A 20,601-nucleotide genomic window follows, 5' to 3' on the forward strand; every position below is an offset into this window, starting at 1 on the left:
CGTAGTGTGTCACCGTTCCGTTATGCGCGCTGCAATGAGAACATTCAATAAAATTGCAAATTTCGTTTACATTCCGCCTTAAATTGGTTTAAATGTGTTTTATTAGTAATTTTATGCTCGGGTGTACAGTTTTTCTTTAGTTCAAATTATTTATACTCTCATTCTTTGTGTAAGCATTTTAAAGTTAAAACTATAAATAAATATTTAAATGACTTTAATGGCTTTGAATTGGCAAAATACAAATTCTTTTCACATTAGTACTGCGGTTTTAAGTGTGTATGTGTGAATGTGTGTGTTGTTGTGTTTTCCTTTGTTTTTCTAATTAATTGCATTTACAAAGTTTTCATTTTTTTACAATATTATTGCAACTTGACCAGTTTTCAATTCGAAAAAGCCTATTTCAGCGTGTTTGCCGTAAGCATTATTACACAAAAGATTAGAATAAATACACATTAACGTTGAGTTATGTATGTATGTTGCATTAAAGTAATGTTATATTACATTTACATAAGCTTTACAATACGTAAAATAATAGTAATACATAAATTTTCGAAAATATTTTATTTTATATAATTTTTTATATTAATATTTATATTTTTTTGCGTCAAAAAAACAATTAAATTTTTATTAAACTAAAATGACAGCAACATATGTATATGTATATTAATTGCAATATTAAATACGTACGTACATATGCTAGAATAAATATCTATGTGTAATTAAATTTTCTATAAGACTTTTAATCATCATTTGACTAGAAAAGGTTTCATTAATGACTTTTGTGTTGCTCCTATATGCATACATATACACACGACTATATGTATGTATGTATATGCACGTATAAGAGCGTGAGAAACTATTTCTCATGACTCTCGCACTATAAAATACTAAATTAACAAAAAATAACAACAAAAATATTAAATAAAAATGTTTTAAATTAAAAAAAAAAAATTTAATGCAGATTTACGCACTAAAAGTTATAAATATATAAGAACGACAATAAATATATATACATACATATATATATATATGTATATGCATGAACGTTTATGCAAACATATTTTATATGTGCCGTTCAATTTGACTAGCGTCGTTTTGGATTTCGAACTAAATCCGAACTTAAATTCGAAATTAAGGAATGTTCCATTTTTACAAATAAAAATAAATTTAAAAAAAAAACGCCTAATACATACATAAATAAATAAGTTAAATATACAAACGTTGACAAGTTGCTAATAAAAACGAGCGTGTGCGAACTGTTGCCGAACGCCTACACTATACATAACTGCAACGTCGGTTCGTGTGCGCGTGCGTCCGGTCGGCTGTTTATTCGTTTTGCTGGAATACGAGCGTGTAGGTGCTGGTGTTGTTCTTTTGATCCTCCTCAATGCGATCGCGACACTTTGTGTTCAAGTGACGCTTCAAATTGCTGTGCACATTCGTGGCATAGCCGCAGAGTTTGCTGCAAAAGTAGCGTGGCGGTTGGCCGCACTCGTTCTTCAAATGACACTTAAGACTATTCTTCCACTTGTAGTTGCGATTGCAATTGCGACACACCCATGGCTTCTCGATGTCCGCATTATAGATCATATCCTCCGAGTGTTCGAGCGACTCCTTGCGCATGCGCTGATTTTGCACCAGAATACGATAGCGTTTATCATCGGAAACGGATGATTTGAAATCGCCGGCATTAGCGCCATTTTTGCCGCTATTGCTTGCGGTAAGCAGTTTCGCATGCGGTTCGCTGTTGCCAGCGGTACTAACAATAATGCCACCAACAGCATCACCAGCAGCAGCACCAACGCCAACGCTTACGGCGTCCTTAACACCATTGCTGTTGTGTTTTTGGACCGTAGCCGCTGTCGTTGTTGTTGTTGTTATTGAGGTGATGGTTGCTGGTATGGAGGCGAGCTTGAATTGCAGCATCTGTTGCGTCGGTCGTAATTGCAGATGTTGCAAGTGTTGTTGTTGTTCCAGAAGTAATTGTTGCTGTTGCTTGCTCAGCAATGTCGTCGTCTCTTTACGTTCCAACAGTGTGCGTCGCTTGCCAGCGGCACGCTGCTGACCGCCCTTATGCGTTGCTGTCTCACGTGTGCTTGCCGGCAACTCGGCGCACTCGGTAACATTTGTGTTTACACGTGTATTGTTTTCGGTTGAGCCGGCGGCAGCTTGTTTGGTTGTGGCCGCTGCTGTGGTCAACAGATCATCCTCATCCTCGGTATTGGTGGTGTCCTGCCCGCCGGAGAGTATATCTTCGAATTCCTCCTCATTCTCGATTTTCACTGTGTCAAAAGCCCACGACATGGGGCTGGACAGCTTTAGTTCATAATTGAAATCGGACTCTTTGCCATTATCACCCGTTTGTTGTTCATCATCATCATCATCATCATCATCGTCCTCGGCGAGTTCTCCTTCGCCCTCATTTTCGCCTTCCGCCTCCATCTCTTCATCTTCCTCCTGTGTTGAGGATGAGGAATTCTCGATTTTCACCAGCACCTCGGTCATGCTTTCGTCCACCGATTCGAGTTCAACACCCGCAGCGGCCAAAGCTGCCGCCGATATTACGCCCATATTACCGTTATTCAACAAATTCATTTCACCATCATCACGACTGGCCGCCGGTGCGACGCAGGTTATTGTGGTGCGTCCAATGCTGCCGATTCGCATCATTGTCGGCTGCTTATTGGGCGTTGCGTTGGCCGATGAGGACGATACAATTGCCGGCGTTGCGTTTGCTAGGTTATGTGCGTTCATATCGACATTGCTTAGTGCCGTAGCCGCGGTAACGGTGTTAGTGGCCGCATTAGTGGTTGTGGTTAGTGTTTGGTCTGACGGTTAGTTTGGGTGAGTTATAAATTTTTTTATTTTTTTTTTTTGCAAATTGAAAAATGCAGCGTGAAAAAGAAGGGAAAAGATAAGTAAGGTTAGTATTTATGCAATATTAATTTGGTTATGTTTTGTTTTTGTTTTTGTTTTTGTTTTTGTCTGGTTAAATGTTTGAAGTGTTGATAGCGATCGTTGCGACCAACAGAAAAGCTCAGTGGAAGAGGAAAAAAATAAATAATAAAGTAGTAAGTGGTAACAAAACGAAATAAAGACTGCAAAGAGAGTAAAAAAATTAATGATAAAAACAACAACAAAGGCTTAAAATAATTATAATTAAAAATATATAAAAATGTATATGTAAATGTGAGTACATATGTAAGTACATTTGCTTACACTAACACATTTTATTACATAAAAAACTTAAATACGCATATATAAATAAAATTATAAATTTTATAAAATTATATTTGTTTAAAAAGTCTTAAAAATTATATAAATCATGAAAAAGTTATTAAAAATTTATAAAAAATTTATAATAATTAATAAACAATTTTAAAATATTAAAAAAATTATAAAAAATTTAAAATTAAATATATAATTACTTGTTTAGTATATTTTTCTTGTTTATATGTGTGTAGTGAAAATACCTGGTTGCTGTTCTATCGACTTCTGCAATATAGACTGATCGGCCAGCATCAGCCAGTCGCGCACGCGTATACGTGATTCACTTTGTGACTGAGTTTGTGCTTCGGCGCTGTAGACGTTGGTGCCCGCTGCTGAGGTAAGTGCCACACCAGTTGAACATGTTGAAATTGCCACATCATCTGTAAATATAACAAAAACGTTTGCTATTAGAAAAATATATAAATTATATGCACAATTTCTTAAGTCATTTGAAAAAAAAAAACAAATGATTAACACACAATAGTACAGCTGTAAATATTTGTGTGTTCTATGGGTTTTTGTATAAGAAATTTTAAGTTTCTTTAGATAAAAACAAAAAACAAATAAATAAATAAAAATGTGTATTAAAAAATTTAAAAATAATTTCCGAAAAATTACAATTTAAATAAAAAAAAATTACAATTTAAATAAAAATAAAAAAATAACAAAAGTAAAAAATTGGTATTAAAAAAAACTTAAAATTAATTCCGAAAATATTAAAAAAAAAGTGTATTTAAAAAATGTAAAATAAATTGAGAAAAAATTTTCAAAAATAAAAAATTTAAAATAAGTTCAGAAAAAAAATGTACAGAATTTCGAGATTAAATTAAAAACAAATTAAGACAAAAAAAATTAACTACAAAAAAAAATAATATAAAGAAATATTTAAAAAAAAAATTTCAAGAACTTTAAGAAAATATTAAAAAAATTAAAAAGTTAAAGAAAATATTTTAAAAATTTACAAAAAAAGAAATAAAATTATAAATAAATTAAAATATTTCAGTAAAAAATAGTAATAAAATATAAAACTGCTTGTAATGTACTTACTTTTTTAATAAACAAGCTACAACAAAATACGTATATGGCAACAAAGCTATGCTAAAAAAGTGCTGAAAATGAACATCAGTAAACTTACATAAAACAAAAATTGCAATAAACACGAAAAACACCTTATAAAAAAATAAAAAAAATTATAATAATTAAAAAAAAAAACAAGTGGCCGATTTTAGCGCAGTGCAGAGGAATACTCAAACTCATTCAGGCTTGGTTTTTACAAAATACAATATTTATTTTCATTCTGATTGGTTGTTTCAACGACCTTATTTCTACAATAAACTTTATTCTATTTATAAGATAGACTAAAGGCAAATTCAAATGCAGCGTTAACGGTTGATTGCATTTGTTCTTGTTTTTGTGCATTTACGCTAACACGCATGACACTGCACTTCAATTTGCTTAGCACATTATTAAATTGTATAATATTTATGAGTATTTTTCACATTTTCAAAAATAAATTTTCTGCCTAAAAACTAGTTTTTTATTTTGGCTAAGCACGTACACATGTATCGCCATTGCCATTTTATATTTAAAAAATATTTTGTTTGCAATAAATTTTTTTTTTCGATTAATTTTTTTAAATTAATTAAATTATTTTTAATTAATTAATCTTTTTTAAATTAATAATTTTTGTTTTTATATTGTTAAAATTTGTTTGTAACTGTATATCAACTTGTAAATTTTGCTTTGCAAAAATTGTATATAAAATTATAAAAAAAAAATTGTAAACTATTAGAATGTTTTAAGGAAATGTTTCGTTTGTGTGTGTTTTTTTTAATTTGTTGTACAAAAAAAATTATAATAAGTTTTTAACATTTTTGCATAAATTTCGTTTATTTTTTTCCTTATTATTGTTGTTTCTTTCAGAACTAACCCGTCACCAATTTATCTTAAAGAGCCAATCACTAATTATTTCAATTTAAATATTCACAATATGCATATATATGTATGTAAATATGTTTTTATATACATATATATTGTATAAATATATCTATTTTTTTAATTTTAAAAAATTTTGAAAATTTCCACGTGCATTTGTAACAAATTTATGTGGCCACTGTTTGATAACCTCACTTTTTGTTGCTCGGTTAGAAACAGTTTGTTGTTTTAATTTTGCTTTTAATTATTAATTTTGTTTAGAGCGATCCTTGGTCTCGCTGAGTGAAAATTCTAAATTTTATGCTTAAATAATATCGTGCGTTGCTTAAAACAATTTATTATATGCATAATGCATACAAACATATATATATCAAATACATATGCATATACATAGCAATATATATGTATGTTATAGGCTGTATATACATATATTAAAGTATATACTGAAGTGTTTGTTACTTTTAGCACTGAAAATTTTCTACTCAAAATTCATTTTTTGCTGTAAATTTCAAGGTAAAAAAAATTAAAAAAAAAGAATTTAAATTATTTTATTTCAGGCGTATATAAATATGTATGAGTGTGGTAAAAAGCAAAATGTCGCATTTTGTGCCCAAATATAATTTATAATTTATTGTTATGTCCTTAAAATGTTTTTTTTTGTATTTACTAAAAGTTTCTTTTTGTTTTTTTCGTCAAAAGCTTAATGGCAGTGTCAAGCTCTGCTTGAAAGCACTATCATTTTTCGTACAAGAAAAATATGCAAAAATAAAAAATATTTTAATTTTAATAAAAAACTTAGTCAGTGTCGGAAGCACCACACCTAAAATAAATTGTCTCACTGGCACAAAGTTTATATTTATGTATATGTATGTTTGTATGTATAAAAATGCTTAAACCGTCTACTTGTTGCAACAATAATTTTTTCTTAATTTTAATATTTATTTATTTTCATATAGTATATTTTTTTTTGTTTTTGTTTTAGCGTAATTAATTTCAAAATTGCTTCAACTAAGTACCTGAGTTTTATATTCGTTGTCTTAGGCAACTAACTATAACTTCGCTTTCTTCGCCTGCTATCATTAACGCTATACTACACTAATTCATATATATAAAATAACGGTATTTTTATTGTATGCATTCTAGAGGAATGTATGTGGTCATATAAATACCGTTATTATTTATGACATACTAGTTTAATAATATATATATATATAGTATTTTTATTTTCATATGTTTCTCTGACTATACAGTTACGTGCACACCTACACATAAATACTAAAAGTTGCGTACAACTGTTGTCTTGTTAGTCTGTATCTGCGTTGTATATCCAAAATTCGGTTTTGCTTTGACAAAAAAAACGAGTATAACCTCAAATTTTTTTCACAACTTTCAATTTCTTGGATAATACACTTGCGGATATAACTGAGGTAAAATGTTATAACATTAAAACTACATATAAATATATATATATATGTGTATATATGTCTATAAAGTATTTATCTGCGCAGTAACCTTATATCAAAGTCAAAGGTCACACGCTGCATGTTGGCTTTTGTCTTTTATATTAAATTATTTGTTTTCATTGTTATTATCATTTTTTTATTTTTATTTAAATTTTAGTTTTTTTCCTCATTACTATATATTATGATATTGTGTATCATGTATTATTATTTTAATTTTTTGTAATATTTTTTATTTGTCTTTTGTCTAACCACCTGTCTTTTCACATTTTCTCTACTATGCCTGCGTAGTATGTTCGTCGGCTATATCACAAACAAATTGACTTGCCATGTGAAAACTGTTGTGGCGCCCTACTCGCTACTTGCTACTCGCTGTATGCATATATGTACATATATGCATGTAACTATGTATATAAATATTATTTCTTAATAATCAAGGACTAAATTTGAAGCTTTTTTCACTGAGTTTGTTGCTGTATGCTGTATATGCTATTTCTTACATATATATATATATGTCTATAGGCAACTATATTTACATATGTGCCACATACTTTCATTTAATATATATTTAGTTTGTATATTGATATATATAATTGTATAAGTAGGCATGTATTAGTTGGTATGTCTTTTAAAAAACGCTTCGACGCTTTGTGGAATGTTTCAACACTGTAAATATGTATGTATAAAACTCACTTACAACTATTTGGCGTATTAATGCCATTTTTAACGAATTTTTATAACTTTTAAATTGTGTCTTGTTTTAATATTGTGCAATTGTATTAGTTTAACGCGGCTTTAAAAAAAAATTACAAAAAATATTGTTGCGTATAAAAAATAATACCAAAATACTACATACATATATTTACGTTTGTATGCCACATGTGAAGCAACAAGTATTAAATCTGTTATTCAATATTCAATTTGTACTATCACAGGGACTATTATAGCACCTGAGTACACCTGAGCATTTTTTTGTTGCAAACTAATTTATGTGGGGCGGGGGGGTATATCAAGTTACTGGCTACATTAAATTGTTTTATATGTGCTTACATGTATACAGCGTGTTAACAGCGTACAAAACAGCTTAACACGATATTGTAACATTTTGAGTTATGCGCTTTTACGTTTATTATTTTTGTTGCTTTTACTGATTTGTGCGCTTTGTTGTTGTCCTTTTTAAGTTTAAAAGTTGAGTTATTTCGAATTTTTGTTGCTTTGGTGCAATTTTAGGTCTCACATAACATAACTATAAATTGGAAAATTGTGAGAAAAGCGCTTTTAGAATTATTATTCGTAATTATTGCGTTTTAATTTAAAAAAAAAAAACGTAATTATTGTAAATTATTGTGTTTTTGCGCCAATGTGAAGTAAAGCAGCACTTAACTGATCATAAGAGATTTTTAGAATTATTTTTGTCAACTTTGCACAATGTTGTTGTACTTTTTAAACGTAAAAGTTAATTTGCTGTGAATGCTTATGGTGTTGGTGCAATACGTTGTTTGAAACAGCTTAACTGGATATTGTGAAATTTTGCGCAATGCGCTTTTATTATAGCTCTATTTGTGATTTTTGCGCATTGTTGTTTTATTTTTTGAACTTATGTTGTTGGAAAATATTGTGGCTTTGGCGCCTGGAATGCTTGTGTAATAACGGGTTTGTGGCTGTTCTGCGCTGTTGTCACACATGTATGTTGTATGTATGTATTTATGTTGCCAATAATAACAACAAAAAAATTTGTAAAATTCGCATTTAAACTAATAAATATGGTACAGTTAGCTTTAACTTTGTTTTATACACACAAATGAGCGCTTGTCATTTTAGCATAATAATAAAATTGAATTCAATAACATTTTGTTGCCAACGATAATTTGAAATTATTTGTGGTTAGCAGAAGTTTAACTCCTATATACATACGTATGCATGTATGTACGAGCATGTATAATTTTATAATTAAAAAAAAAGTTTAATGGCAAATTTTAAATTCCAAAGGATTTAAGTTTTTCTAATTTTTTTGCTTAGTTCGAAATCTAATTCACGGTCACAGCTGTCAGTTTTAACGACATCGTTGTATAAACATTAAAAGGCATTCTTTAAAACTATGAAAAAAAAAACAAAAAAATAATTAAATCAATAAAAATTAAATTTAAAAATTTGGCACTCTGATTCCATTTTTACATTCACTTATTTTGTTTCTTTTTTTTGTATGTATGTATGTTTGCGTGCATACATGCACAACCCGAATACTCAATGCCGACATTTTCGAGTTGCACACACCGGTCTATTTGTAAGGCCCTGCTTATTGTAACGAACGTTTTTGTATCTTATGGCTCTGACACAGTGTTGCGCTCACGCTTTGCAACACCACTAACAACAACTATGCATGCGAGCTTGCAAGCTAAGAGAAATTCTGACGCAGCTCACTGGCCGTATTGGCCGCCAGCGCCGCAGCAGTCGGTGCGCTGCCACTGTCATCGCCACTGTTGCCGGTGAAACTTTTCAAATCTTCCAATTTGATGAACTTCTCTTTGTGCATGCGCTCCATATGGCGACCGATATGCATTTTCTGTTTGGCACGATAGACACAGAAGGGACACTGGAATTGCGGCTCCTTGCCGCACTCCCACTTTTGGTGGTTGCGCAACGACGATTTCAGCTTATACACACGTCCGCATTCCGGACACGGATGACCGCTGCCGCTGACACTCAGACCACCACCGCCGCCGCCGGCACCAGCCGCCGCACTGCCACCTATACCATTGCCACCAGCACCGATTAAGCTGTTCAATGCGCTAATATTACTCAATATATTGATGTCGGCGAAGGCGGCGGCACCGCTGAGCGCTGTATGATATTCGCCGCTGTTGCTGATCGCGCTGCTGCCCGCATTAGCGACATCCTCACCGTAGCTGGCATCACTCAGATTGCCGCTATTATTGGCGGCGGCAGCGGCGGCGGTGGACTTCTCCACTGTTGCCTTCAACATCAATATGGCGGCCTCCTCTTCGGTTAGGTGCTTCATTTTGCCACCTACGCTGCCGGTCGCAACAGCGGCGGCGCCCAGCTTGTCTATGCCACTCGCGCTGGAGCTGCTACGATTCAGCGTTGCATTTGCTAGGGGCGCATCAGTGGCGGCGCTAAGGCTAGTCATGTCATTCGATGTCTCCGGTGCCGGTGACTTGCAATCCAAAGTGGGTGTCACACCACCGCCAAGCGCACCGCCGCCCGCCTTGTCCATCGTATTTATGGAGAGATCGGTGGGAAAAACTAACGGATTGACACCTTCACGCAATTGTGTAACCAATGGCATGGCCAAACGCGCATTCCACTCGTTCCAAGTGAGTCCCGCTATGCGCGTAATACTTAAATCTGCATTGATATCGGACATATTTTACGTGTGTAAATTGATTAACGTGATTGGCGTGTTTTACCGTTGCATATTATTATTTTTTTATATTTTAATGGAGAGTATGTTACATTTGCGTTGTGGTGATGTTGGTGGTCAAGTTGGTAAAAATTTACGTGTGTGTTTTTGTTGTCAAATTATATGAAAATAAAAAAGTAGAAAAATAAAAAAAAGAAAAAAAGGAGAGAAAAAAATAATATTAAGTTTGGACTGGCACAAATCAAGAAATACAAAACAGTATTTATAAAAAAATAATAATAATTAAAATACATACTAAAAACAATGTGAACCTGACAGCAACAATACCTAGTCCAAGTGAAGCATCTATTTGTGTATTTATGTACATAGCAACTAATAATCGCTTAAGTAGAGGAGAAATAGTTCTTTAAATAATAATTTGCGCTTAAACTATGTATGTATATAATAACAAATAACGAGCCAATGCCAATGAAGCGATACGAGTATGAATGAATACCACATCCAAATGATAAAGTTACAATTATAGATACATACATATGCATATGAAATGTAAACGTATGAGGTAGCAGATGGTGAAGTACAAAATGCAAAGGCTATATGAATCAATACATAGTTGCAATGAGTTTAATTTCTAATATTTATTTATGTATGTATTTATGAAGGCCCTTTTTGAGTTGTGTTCCTAAGAAAAGCTGGTATTTACAGTTAAACGTAAGCGTTTAAGCGAAAGTACTATATAATGTTGCTATAAAATATATGTTACAGCGAAAGTACTATAATAAATTGCTATAAAATTTACATTTAACCGTCATAAACTAGTAGGCACGCGCGTAAGTGGCAAAATATGTTGAAAAATAAGCAAGAGTATTAAAAATCGGTATAAAATTACTTGAAAAATACAAACTAACAAAGCGTTGAGTAAACTAAGTAACGATAAATACATAGCTTTGCACAACAGATCGAACTGCATTAAAAAAAAATCAATCTGAATCTGAAATAATTTTTCGTAAATTTTAAAAATATATAAACTCCTAAATGCGCGGCGCAAGGCATGTATGAAGGCGCGCGCTTAAATCTATACACAAAAAGTTATTTTTTATGCGCGTGCGCACCTGATAAATATATATATATATACATATGTGACTTCTTTAATATTACTTCAATATGTATATAATATATTATATTGAAACTTGTTGAAATAGCAATTTTTTATGCGCATGTGCACCTGATAAATATATATATATATACATATGTGACTTCTTTAATATTACTTCAATATGTATATAATAAATTATATTTATAACACTAGATAAATCATCATAGATATACATATATAGACTACAAAACATAAACACCACCTGCGCACACCTAATCTAAAAGTGATCTTGCTCAATTGGTATTTTGTTTCGAAAAAACAGACCACACTTGGTACTTTCCTTATGTAACTATTTCATATACAATAGTAATGTTTTTAAAATGAACAATATTTTAAGAGCTAAGCACAGTTAATAATATATTAAGTGTACACTGTTATCCAATGCAAACCCAATATGCAGACCCCTGCAGTGTTTTGGCGCTTCTGTGTTAGCTCCAACGCACGCACAACTCCCGCACAGTTGACAGCGTCGCGACAATACCTTAAGAAAAGAGAAATATATTAATCGAAAAGCATACAAAAACAACAGCAAAATGCATAAAAGCACTAATATTGCGCAGAGCCAGCATCGGTCTTAAGCAACGGCGCACTTCATATCCCAAAAGCCACACGAAACAAACCATATACGACACTTTTACCACTTGCATCCGCACTTAGGCTTCTTTAGACCTGTAAATACAGAAAAATAGGTTAGTAAAAATTTAAATGAGACGCTTATGGACTGGCGCGCTATAAAGGGGGGAGGGTGTAGAAATTATATGATGCATATTATGTATATGTGTGAAGAAAATGCGAGAAACTTAATATGTGTGCGTGTATGTGTGTGTGAATGAGAGACCCATAGAAAGCAAACACGTTGTCGCCCACATTTCCAATTTTATTATTACTTAGTAAAACTTTATTTCTCAATATTGAATTAATACTAATACAATATTTAAAAGTACACATATAATTTATGTACACGAATGAAACAGCAAAGTAAGTCTTAATTTATTTCATTTGCTTAATTTTTTGTTGTTTGTTTTCTGTGCACAAGCTTAAGAGTGATCTAATTAGAAACTAGTTATTTAACTATTGCGTAATTCACATACAAATAAAAATGTGTATGTATGTATGTGTGTGTTATGTTTTTTTGTACAGTTTTTTTTTTGAAATTAAAACTTTCGTTTAATGCATGTGGTTTGTTTTTATTTTTTTTGTTTTTATGGTTTTTTTTACTTTTTTCTTTACTCTTACTTTCTTTTCTCTTGCTTCCACTTGCATTCCTTTACACACAACACATGTTTTTTTTGTGGTTTTTTTTTATAAGAATATATTTATACATAAATTTATGTAATTATTTTATTTGTTCCATTTTTACGTCCACACAAGATTTTTCATAAATCTAGAGCGAGCGAAATCTTTTGGTTGTGCATTTTTTTTAATTTTTATATTCGCAAAATCATATATCTGTTTATACATATGTGCTATTATACTTAATCTTTGCTAATATGCGTCAACATTCACTAAACATTTTTTACAAGTATTATAATCAAGCAAAAAAATAACGTTTTCAAAAAATGCTAAGTTTATACAACTTCAAAAAACTGCATTTAAGTATGTCTAATAACTGTACAGCTAAGATTTGCTTAGTTAGTACTTTAAAAAGCTTTTCTACGTCATAGTAAGTAGTTTTGTTTTTGTTATTAAAGAAGTATTTTTGTAATGCCCTCACACATTTACACTTTCACCTCCAACGACTGCTATGCGCGCCTGGAATTAGACTTAGCGCAACTTTTAAGCCTTTTTCTAACGGCATTTTTGTTTTCAAATGGCCGTTGGCTTTTTATGTGCAATTTTTTGATGTTAAAAATATATATAAACGCGATGCTGGCAGAGGCAGAAAATTTAATTTTTTATAAAGAAATTTTTGAAATCAAATATTTTTCGAATTTTAAATTAATTTTTTTTTGCACATATAAAATTTTAAATTATATTTTGTTTTTGCAAAACAAAATTTTGATTCAAATTTTTTTGCAAACCAAAATTGTCATTTAATTTTCCTTTTTTGCAAATCGAAATTTTAATTTAAAATTAAAATTAAAATTTTAATTTAACTTTTTATTATTAAAATTTAAAAAATGTTTTAAATAAAAAAAAATCCAAAAATATTATGAGTTTTAAAAGTAAAATTTTGATTTAATTTGTTTCAGGCAAATTTTAATTACAAATTTGTTGTTGCAAAATTAATTTAAATATTTAAAATTGTGAAATGATTTTTTTTTTAGCTTAATATTGAATTAAAAACTTTATTCAAAGGAAAACATTGTTTCTTATTTTTTGTAAAGAACAAGGCATTGAATATAAACTTTAATTTTTCAAAAAACTTAAATTAAACATACATTTTTTGCAAATAATGATTTGTATTTAAAGAAATTAAACCAAAAAGATGATTAAGTTTTTTGGAACACAAAATATATGTTTAAAGGTTTTACAAAGCAAACTTTTAAAGTAATTTTTTGTAAAATAAAGTTTGAATTTAATTATATTATAATTACACTTCTCCATGCAAATTAAATTTTTTTAAAACCAATTTTATATTATGTAATTTTTATATTGAAAGTTTTTTTAATTAAAAAATGTATATTTTCAAATTTTCTTATATAAAAAAATGAATTTCATTCCAAAATGAAGATTTTAATTTTCTTGCAAAAATCTCTGAAAATTCATTTTTTCAAAAATCTTTGATTTTAAATTTTTTGTAAATAACAACTGTAAATTAAATTTTTTGAAAAGCCTTTAATCTGGCATTTACATTTCGATTTTGGCCTTTTTCAAAGAGGAACAATTATTTTTATTGGCAAAGCAAATTTTGAATTTGAATTATTTTCAGAAAACTGTAAATCCAAAGAATTTATTAAAAAAAACTTAAATTCAACATTTGCTTTCCAAAAATACTAATTTCAATTTTTTTCTTCTTGCCCAAAATTTAACTTACAGTTTTACTATACAAAACAATTTAAATCTAAATTTTTCAAAAAAAAAAAAAAAATAAATTTTAAAACTTTTTGCAAGAAAACCGAAATATAATTTTAGCAAAAAATTAATTTTTTATATAAGAAAAAAATGTTGTCTGGTATTTGGATTTTGAAATTGAACTTCTTCAAAGAGCAACAATGAATTTATTGTTTTGGGCAAATCAAATAATTTTTTAATTAGTTAATTAATAATTTTTTAAAGTGGGTTTTGTATTTAAAATATTTTATAGCAAAACTTTGAATTTAATTTTTGGTAAATTTCAGCTTTTTGCAAACGATTTTTGAAGGAATTTTTTTTTAAACAAAATTCAAAATAAATTTTTAAAATTTAAATTTTGAGTTTACTTTTCATAGAAAAACTTCCATTAAAAAATATTTTACAAAGTACATAGGTTTTGTATTTAAAATATTTTATAGCAAAACTTTGAATGTAACATTTTTGAAAACTATATTTAGAATTTGATTTTTGTAAATAAAAATAATTACTAAGTAATTTTTTTTTGCAAAAAAAAAGTATATAATATTTTGCTAAGTTAACTTTTGCATATAAATTTTTTGAATTTATCTTCTAAAAAAATTTTGCATTCAAAATTTTGAAAATTAAATTTTTGAAATTTAGAACTTTTACTCTACGAATCGCCTTTTAATTGCAAAAAAACCAGCAATAATAAAGCTTGCGCTGTTTCTCTCTTCTCTCCACTAACACCTCGGCGAGTACTTCGCTTTTACAGTGCTATAATTATTTAATACAAATTATTACTAAAGCATAGAGTTAAAAATAAATTGGACACTCCAAATTAAAGCTGTCCTATTGCCACAAGAAAACATTCATTGATTTCAAATCAATAACTGTAAACAAAACTCAATAATAAATTTAGATATGCAAACAATAATGAGAAAATTAATTGAAGACTCTTTACTGGGCTCATCAATTGCAAAAAAAATTGAATACCAAACAGTTTTGGTAAGTAAATAAAAATAGTTACTACAATACATACGCAGTTAGCACGTTGTACATACATATTTACCAGCACACAGGTTGTCGGTTGACATTGCATACACAGAATTATGTACAGAAAACAGTGGAAAACTAAAGATTTCTCTCCCAACCAACAATTGTACTAGCAACAGTTCCGTTTCTCCGTAAAAAATACGAAGCACCTTATTTGCGGCCGCGTTTGCTCTCCAATGCCGGCTTGTCGGGGTGATGCTTACGCACGTGCACGCCGAGATTGCCGCGCTGCTTGGCCTTGTAGGAGCAGTGCGGGCATGGGTGGCACGGCTCTTTGCCGCCACACTCGACATTTTCGTGGCGGCGCAATGTCGACTTCCAACGGTACTTCTTGCCACAATGACGACACACATACTTCGAGTCGGCATCATCCTGATGCATCGACGAATCGCTCAACGAGAGTTCGTATGTGGTTGTTGTGGTGCCGTCAATGCTGGTGGCGCCCTCCTGTTTGATGGGTCGCGTTGTCAGTATGGTATAACTCTTGGTGATAGTCGGTTGTTCGTGCAGTGTAATGCCGTCGGGCAGGAGTGTCGCCTCAACGCTCGTTGTGGCATCGTCCTGTTCCTGCAGCTGCAATTGCGTATGATGACTCTGCTGCGGATGTATGTGATGCACTTGCGATGGCTGTATATGCTGCACATGATGGTGATGGTGATGATGATGATGGTGCAACGCCTGCTCGGAGTCCTCGTCGACCGTCGTCACTTGTGTCGTTGTCGGCACGCCGGTTTGTATGTGCTCAGTGATTTCGGTTGGTGCAAAACCGATGCCGATTTTCGTACCATCCGGCAGTTCGATGTCATCGATTTCTGCATATTTCACCAAATCACTGATGATCGCCGCCGAGGCCGATGGATTATTTAAATCGATTTCGCTTATCTCATATTTCGTGCCCTCGGTTAGTTGGTGGTGGTGGTGGTGGTGTTGCGTCTCGGCATCGTGTGCTTCCACGATTTGTACACTGGTGGCGGTGGTGCTCTGCGGTGTTATTATTTTGCCACGTGAATATTTGATACGCGATGCAACCGGTTTTTGTTCGGCGATTTGTACATTTCGCAGGCTCATCAAATTGATTGTCTGTGTGTGGTGTGGTGGATGTGTGGTGACGATGCTTTGTACTTGCGGATGTGCTTGCAATTGTTGGATTTGTTGATGTTGTTGTTGCTGTTGCTGGTGTTGCTGTTCCAATTCATGGCTGTGCTGTTGCGTATGCTGATGTTGTTGCTGATGTGATGTATGCGGTTGCTGTCCGAATTGGTGTGATTGTATGATCGTGGCCGAAGTTTGGTGCGTCGCGATTGGCGAGACCGTCGGTATTATCTTCTTCAAATTGATAAGTTCTAAAGTAAATAGCAGGGCATTTGAGGTTGTTAGTGTTAAGGAGGAATTGGTATAAAATATACGCTAAGAATAAAAAAATAGTGGTTCTTTTATATTGTATTTACAAAAAAAAACCTATGATCATCAAAACTGCAGAACAGAACGGCTGTGTTTGTTGTTTTTAATGTGGACACGATAAGTAAGACTAAAAGCGATTTTACAATGACTTTTCGTGCGAAAAATTAATGAAACATTGATATTAAACATAAGGCACTCAAGAAGTACGCGAAAGAGTTGCCACCTTTTGAGAAAAAAATTAAGATAAAACCAAATATGTTGTACAAGCATTTTAGCGAAACTACTAAAAATTTCAATAGAATATAAGTTAGATTTATTGTAGAAAAGGGTTGCCACCTTTTGGGAAAATAAAACTGAAAAAGCCCAAAAATTTATGTTTTTCAAGTATTTAAGAGTGACTACTAAAATTTCAATAGAATTTCAATAAAACTTAAATTTCTGGTGGAAAAGAGTTGCCACCTTTTGAAAACTGAAAATATGTACAAGACCTGTGCCACAGACATTTAGAAACGACTTTTGGGAAAATATTTGAAAGTCTTTCACTAAGATTTATTTTGGATTAGAAAATAATTAGCCAAATATAAGGCGTTTAAGTTAAGAGTTACATCGGTTTTATCGGTTTGACGGCTTCAAAAAATAGTTTTTTATTATCCCCTTTAAATCTATAATAACTTAATTCTATGATATCTCTAAAAGCACAAGTTGATCCGTGTGTAGCTCCAGACCAGCTACATAGTCCCTTGAACGTTAATCGCGTTTTTCTTGAAACTGTGTTTTCCCAAGACAGTTTTCACGATTTTTCGCGAACTACTCAAACAGTCTTAATGAAATTTCGCACATTGTTTTTGAAAGAAGATTTTGGTCCAGTTGCAACTATTTAAAAAGAAGCGTCGACAAATTTTCACCAAAATTTGCATTTTTTTGTAAAATATATTACTTTTTTGTTTTTCCTTCATCCAATACTAGTTTATGGTCCTAACTAAAACACATATTTTTTTTTCTTTTTACAACAAATGAACCTGTGAGAAGTTCTTTTCTCAATACGGAGGTACCGTTTTTCCGAAAGATTGCTCGACATGACGTCGTAATGGCCGAGCTATGAATATTTTTCTTTGAAAATTTCACAATATGTAAAATACATATCTTCGGAATAATACAAAGTTGGAACAAAACATTACACTTTTTATATGATATTTGTTATTTGTTCGAGGAAACCCATGTAAACACTTAAGAAGGCTTCTGGAAATTGCTCGGTGGTCATCAATGTGAACTTATCTTGAAATAACTAGATATTATTCTTATAAGGAGTCTAAATGAGCGATTTCAAATGAGCGACAAATATACTAATGGACGTTTAGGATAATTTTTCAGAAATATCCGATGCTAACTTTAGCATTTAAATATTTTCAAAATTAATTCATACATTTTAGAACAAACATGGATACAAAATATATGTTCGAAACATACGGCGATCAAGAAAGTATTGTCACCTGCTGGAAAAATTAATCTTCAGGTCAATTTTAACATATATTGTAAAATAGTAGCCATCTATTAAAAAAAAGTAACAAGAGTTTTCTCTCTTCTCTACAAAAGCTCTTCACAATTAGAAAATATTTCTTAAAAGCACCTAAATCGGTCCATTTACATATAAGGCAGATATATGCTTTAGTGACACGATCTGCGCAATTTCTTGCGAGATTGCATCATTGATAGATCAGATTAAATGAAAAATCTTTCCATACAAGGGTTTGAATTTTATCGGACAGTTTGTAAGGTAGCTTGTATGCTATAATAACACGTTCTGTACAATTCTTTCGGAGATTGCAGCATTTCTTTAGGCAATAATTTAAACGAAATTTCTTGAAGATATTTGGTAAAAAGAAAAAGATTTCCATACAAGCTCTATATTCCAATAGTGCAGTTGGTTTACTAGTACAACAGTTTTCGATCAAAAACCAACTCAGAATTACCATATATCACACGATTTACTTTAACTTTGAACTTTTTATGATAAGAATCACTTCAAATTCGGCTTGTCGTTTTGCGAAAATCATTGAAATGCTTTCACTAGCAAATTAAGATCTTTTATTTCAATATTTCAAGCCACAGAATGAGCTAAGCCAAACACGCCCATTTTTCATATTTAAATCTTTCTTAATATATACTACCCTCAACGTTATATGTGTAGTTTATATATAACTTAATATAAATAACTGTATTATTAAGATGTACTATGTATGACTCACCACACTCGGAGGAAGGTAACTTGATTGGGGTGCTCGTCAACGTTGCCAATGTCGGCTTGACATCTGTAAGATTTTGCACATCCGTTATATGCGCTTGAGCATTGAGTTCACTAACATTGGTAGCGACTGTTTGTTCATCATCTGTGGGCGCAATCTTAGCAGTTGTTATGTTACCCAGCTTCTTCACATGCAACACAAAGCCATCTTTGTTCTGGGTAATCACGATGTCATTGCTCTCCAGCAGGCAATCGTCCAATTCGAATTCCTCGGGTGTAATGTCCGTCTGTTCCGATTTATCATGCTTAACTAATTAAGTAAATATCACAAAAATTATTTTTTATATTTTTTTTTCAATACAATTTATGCTATAATTATTATTATGGTAAAAATAAAATGAAAAAGTTATAGCATTAGAAGAATTAAATCGAAAACAAGCAAATTCTTTCGAAATAAACAAAAAAATGTATTTATATGTTGGTGTATGTACGTACATATGTGTATGAGTTTTCATACATACATACAACAAATTAGTGTTTGTGATGTGTGGCTGTAGTTTACATTAATGATTTATGTAGGTGTTTGTGTGCGTGTGTGTGAAAAGTTTGGAAAAATAATTAACGTTGGATTCATTATATAGCATTAAATGACACATTGCTGATTTTTTTGGAATTATTTATTTTCAAAACCTATATAATATATATTTATATGTATAACCTAGCAAAATTTACAAAACCATTTTCAACAATTTTTAGGCTGAAAATGCGCTTATAATAAAATACGACAAACTTTAAATAGGAAGGCAAACATATTTTTGTTGTTGTATTTGTTAATTTTCAAGACGTACGTCAACGCTAGCGTAGATATGCTAACTTCATTTCAAAATACTTATGTAGAAGCGCTCAGAATTGTCCAAATGCTTTATGGCTTGCGCTTTCAAAAGTGGACATACATATTTATATATATGTATGTACATTTATTTATGTAAATTTTGTAATTCTATACTTTATTAAGTATGCTCAGTTTGCGCTTGCGCTCTGTCAATTTCCGTATGCTGCGACTTCATATGCGTATTGAGGCTGTGCCGGTACCGCGTTATGTAAGAGCAATGCGGACAGCGTTCCGAGGGCTGCTTGCCGCACTCGAAGCGCAAATGACGCGACAAATTCTTTTTATATGCATACATTTTATCACAGCGCGGACAAATGTGTGGATCCGTTATGGAAGAGAGTGTTAGCGCATCATGCTTTTCTTCATTAAAACTATCAGTGCATTGTGCAGAAGCGGCTGCGCTATGGCGTTTCTTCAGTATTTCTTTCCAAGCGATATTGTTCAATGACGTCACAGATTTGATGGAAAGCGCCCAATAATTTTCTGCAAAAGAGAAAATGAGAGAGGAATAGGTGAGTACAAGTCAGTAAGGCGTAAAATAAAAAATAATAATAATATTTAAAAATAAAAGTAAAAGCAAAAATAAAAATCAGAGTAAAATTAAAAATTTAAATAAAAGTAAAAAATAAATAACGAAAAAGTGATGCGTCTATTTAAAATATGCACTAAAAATTATTTGTCACATTATTTTATTTAATTATTTATATATTTAGGCATGATAGTAAGATAATACAAACATTACATATATATGACTATTAAAGCGCTTGCTAACATTATTTATGTAAATATTTTGATACTATTGCAACATGTTGCGATAAAATATATAAAAATGTA

The 20,601-nt window shown here is 31.4% G+C and overlaps 1 protein-coding gene across 13 annotated transcripts in view; it reads right to left on the minus strand.

Annotated features, from left to right (window-relative positions):
* Nucleotides 1-20,601, minus strand: part of LOC105228910 (longitudinals lacking protein, isoforms F/I/K/T) — a 126,647-nt gene that overhangs the window by 43,070 nt on the left and 62,976 nt on the right. For 4 of the 13 annotated variants that reach the window (XM_011208922.4, XM_049452374.1, XM_049452373.1 and 1 more), the window contains exons 6-7: nt 18,880-19,185; nt 12,344-16,575 (exon numbers count right to left, since the gene is read on the minus strand). The exons of 8 other annotated variants lie outside the window; for them this stretch is intronic. In XM_011208922.4, the coding sequence (XP_011207224.1) occupies nt 15,383-16,575; nt 18,880-19,185 (1,499 nt within the window). In that variant the 3' untranslated portion in view covers nt 12,344-15,382. Of the gene's footprint in view, nt 1-60; nt 2,829-3,473; nt 3,651-12,343; nt 16,576-18,879; nt 19,186-20,601 lie in introns of those variants that run through there. One more of the 13 variants, XM_049452372.1, reaches the window with a different exon arrangement.

The sequence above is a fragment of the Bactrocera dorsalis genome, chromosome 3 (assembly GCF_023373825.1).
Source record: "Bactrocera dorsalis isolate Fly_Bdor chromosome 3, ASM2337382v1, whole genome shotgun sequence".
In the NCBI taxonomy this organism is placed as follows: Eukaryota; Metazoa; Arthropoda; class Insecta; order Diptera; family Tephritidae; genus Bactrocera; species Bactrocera dorsalis.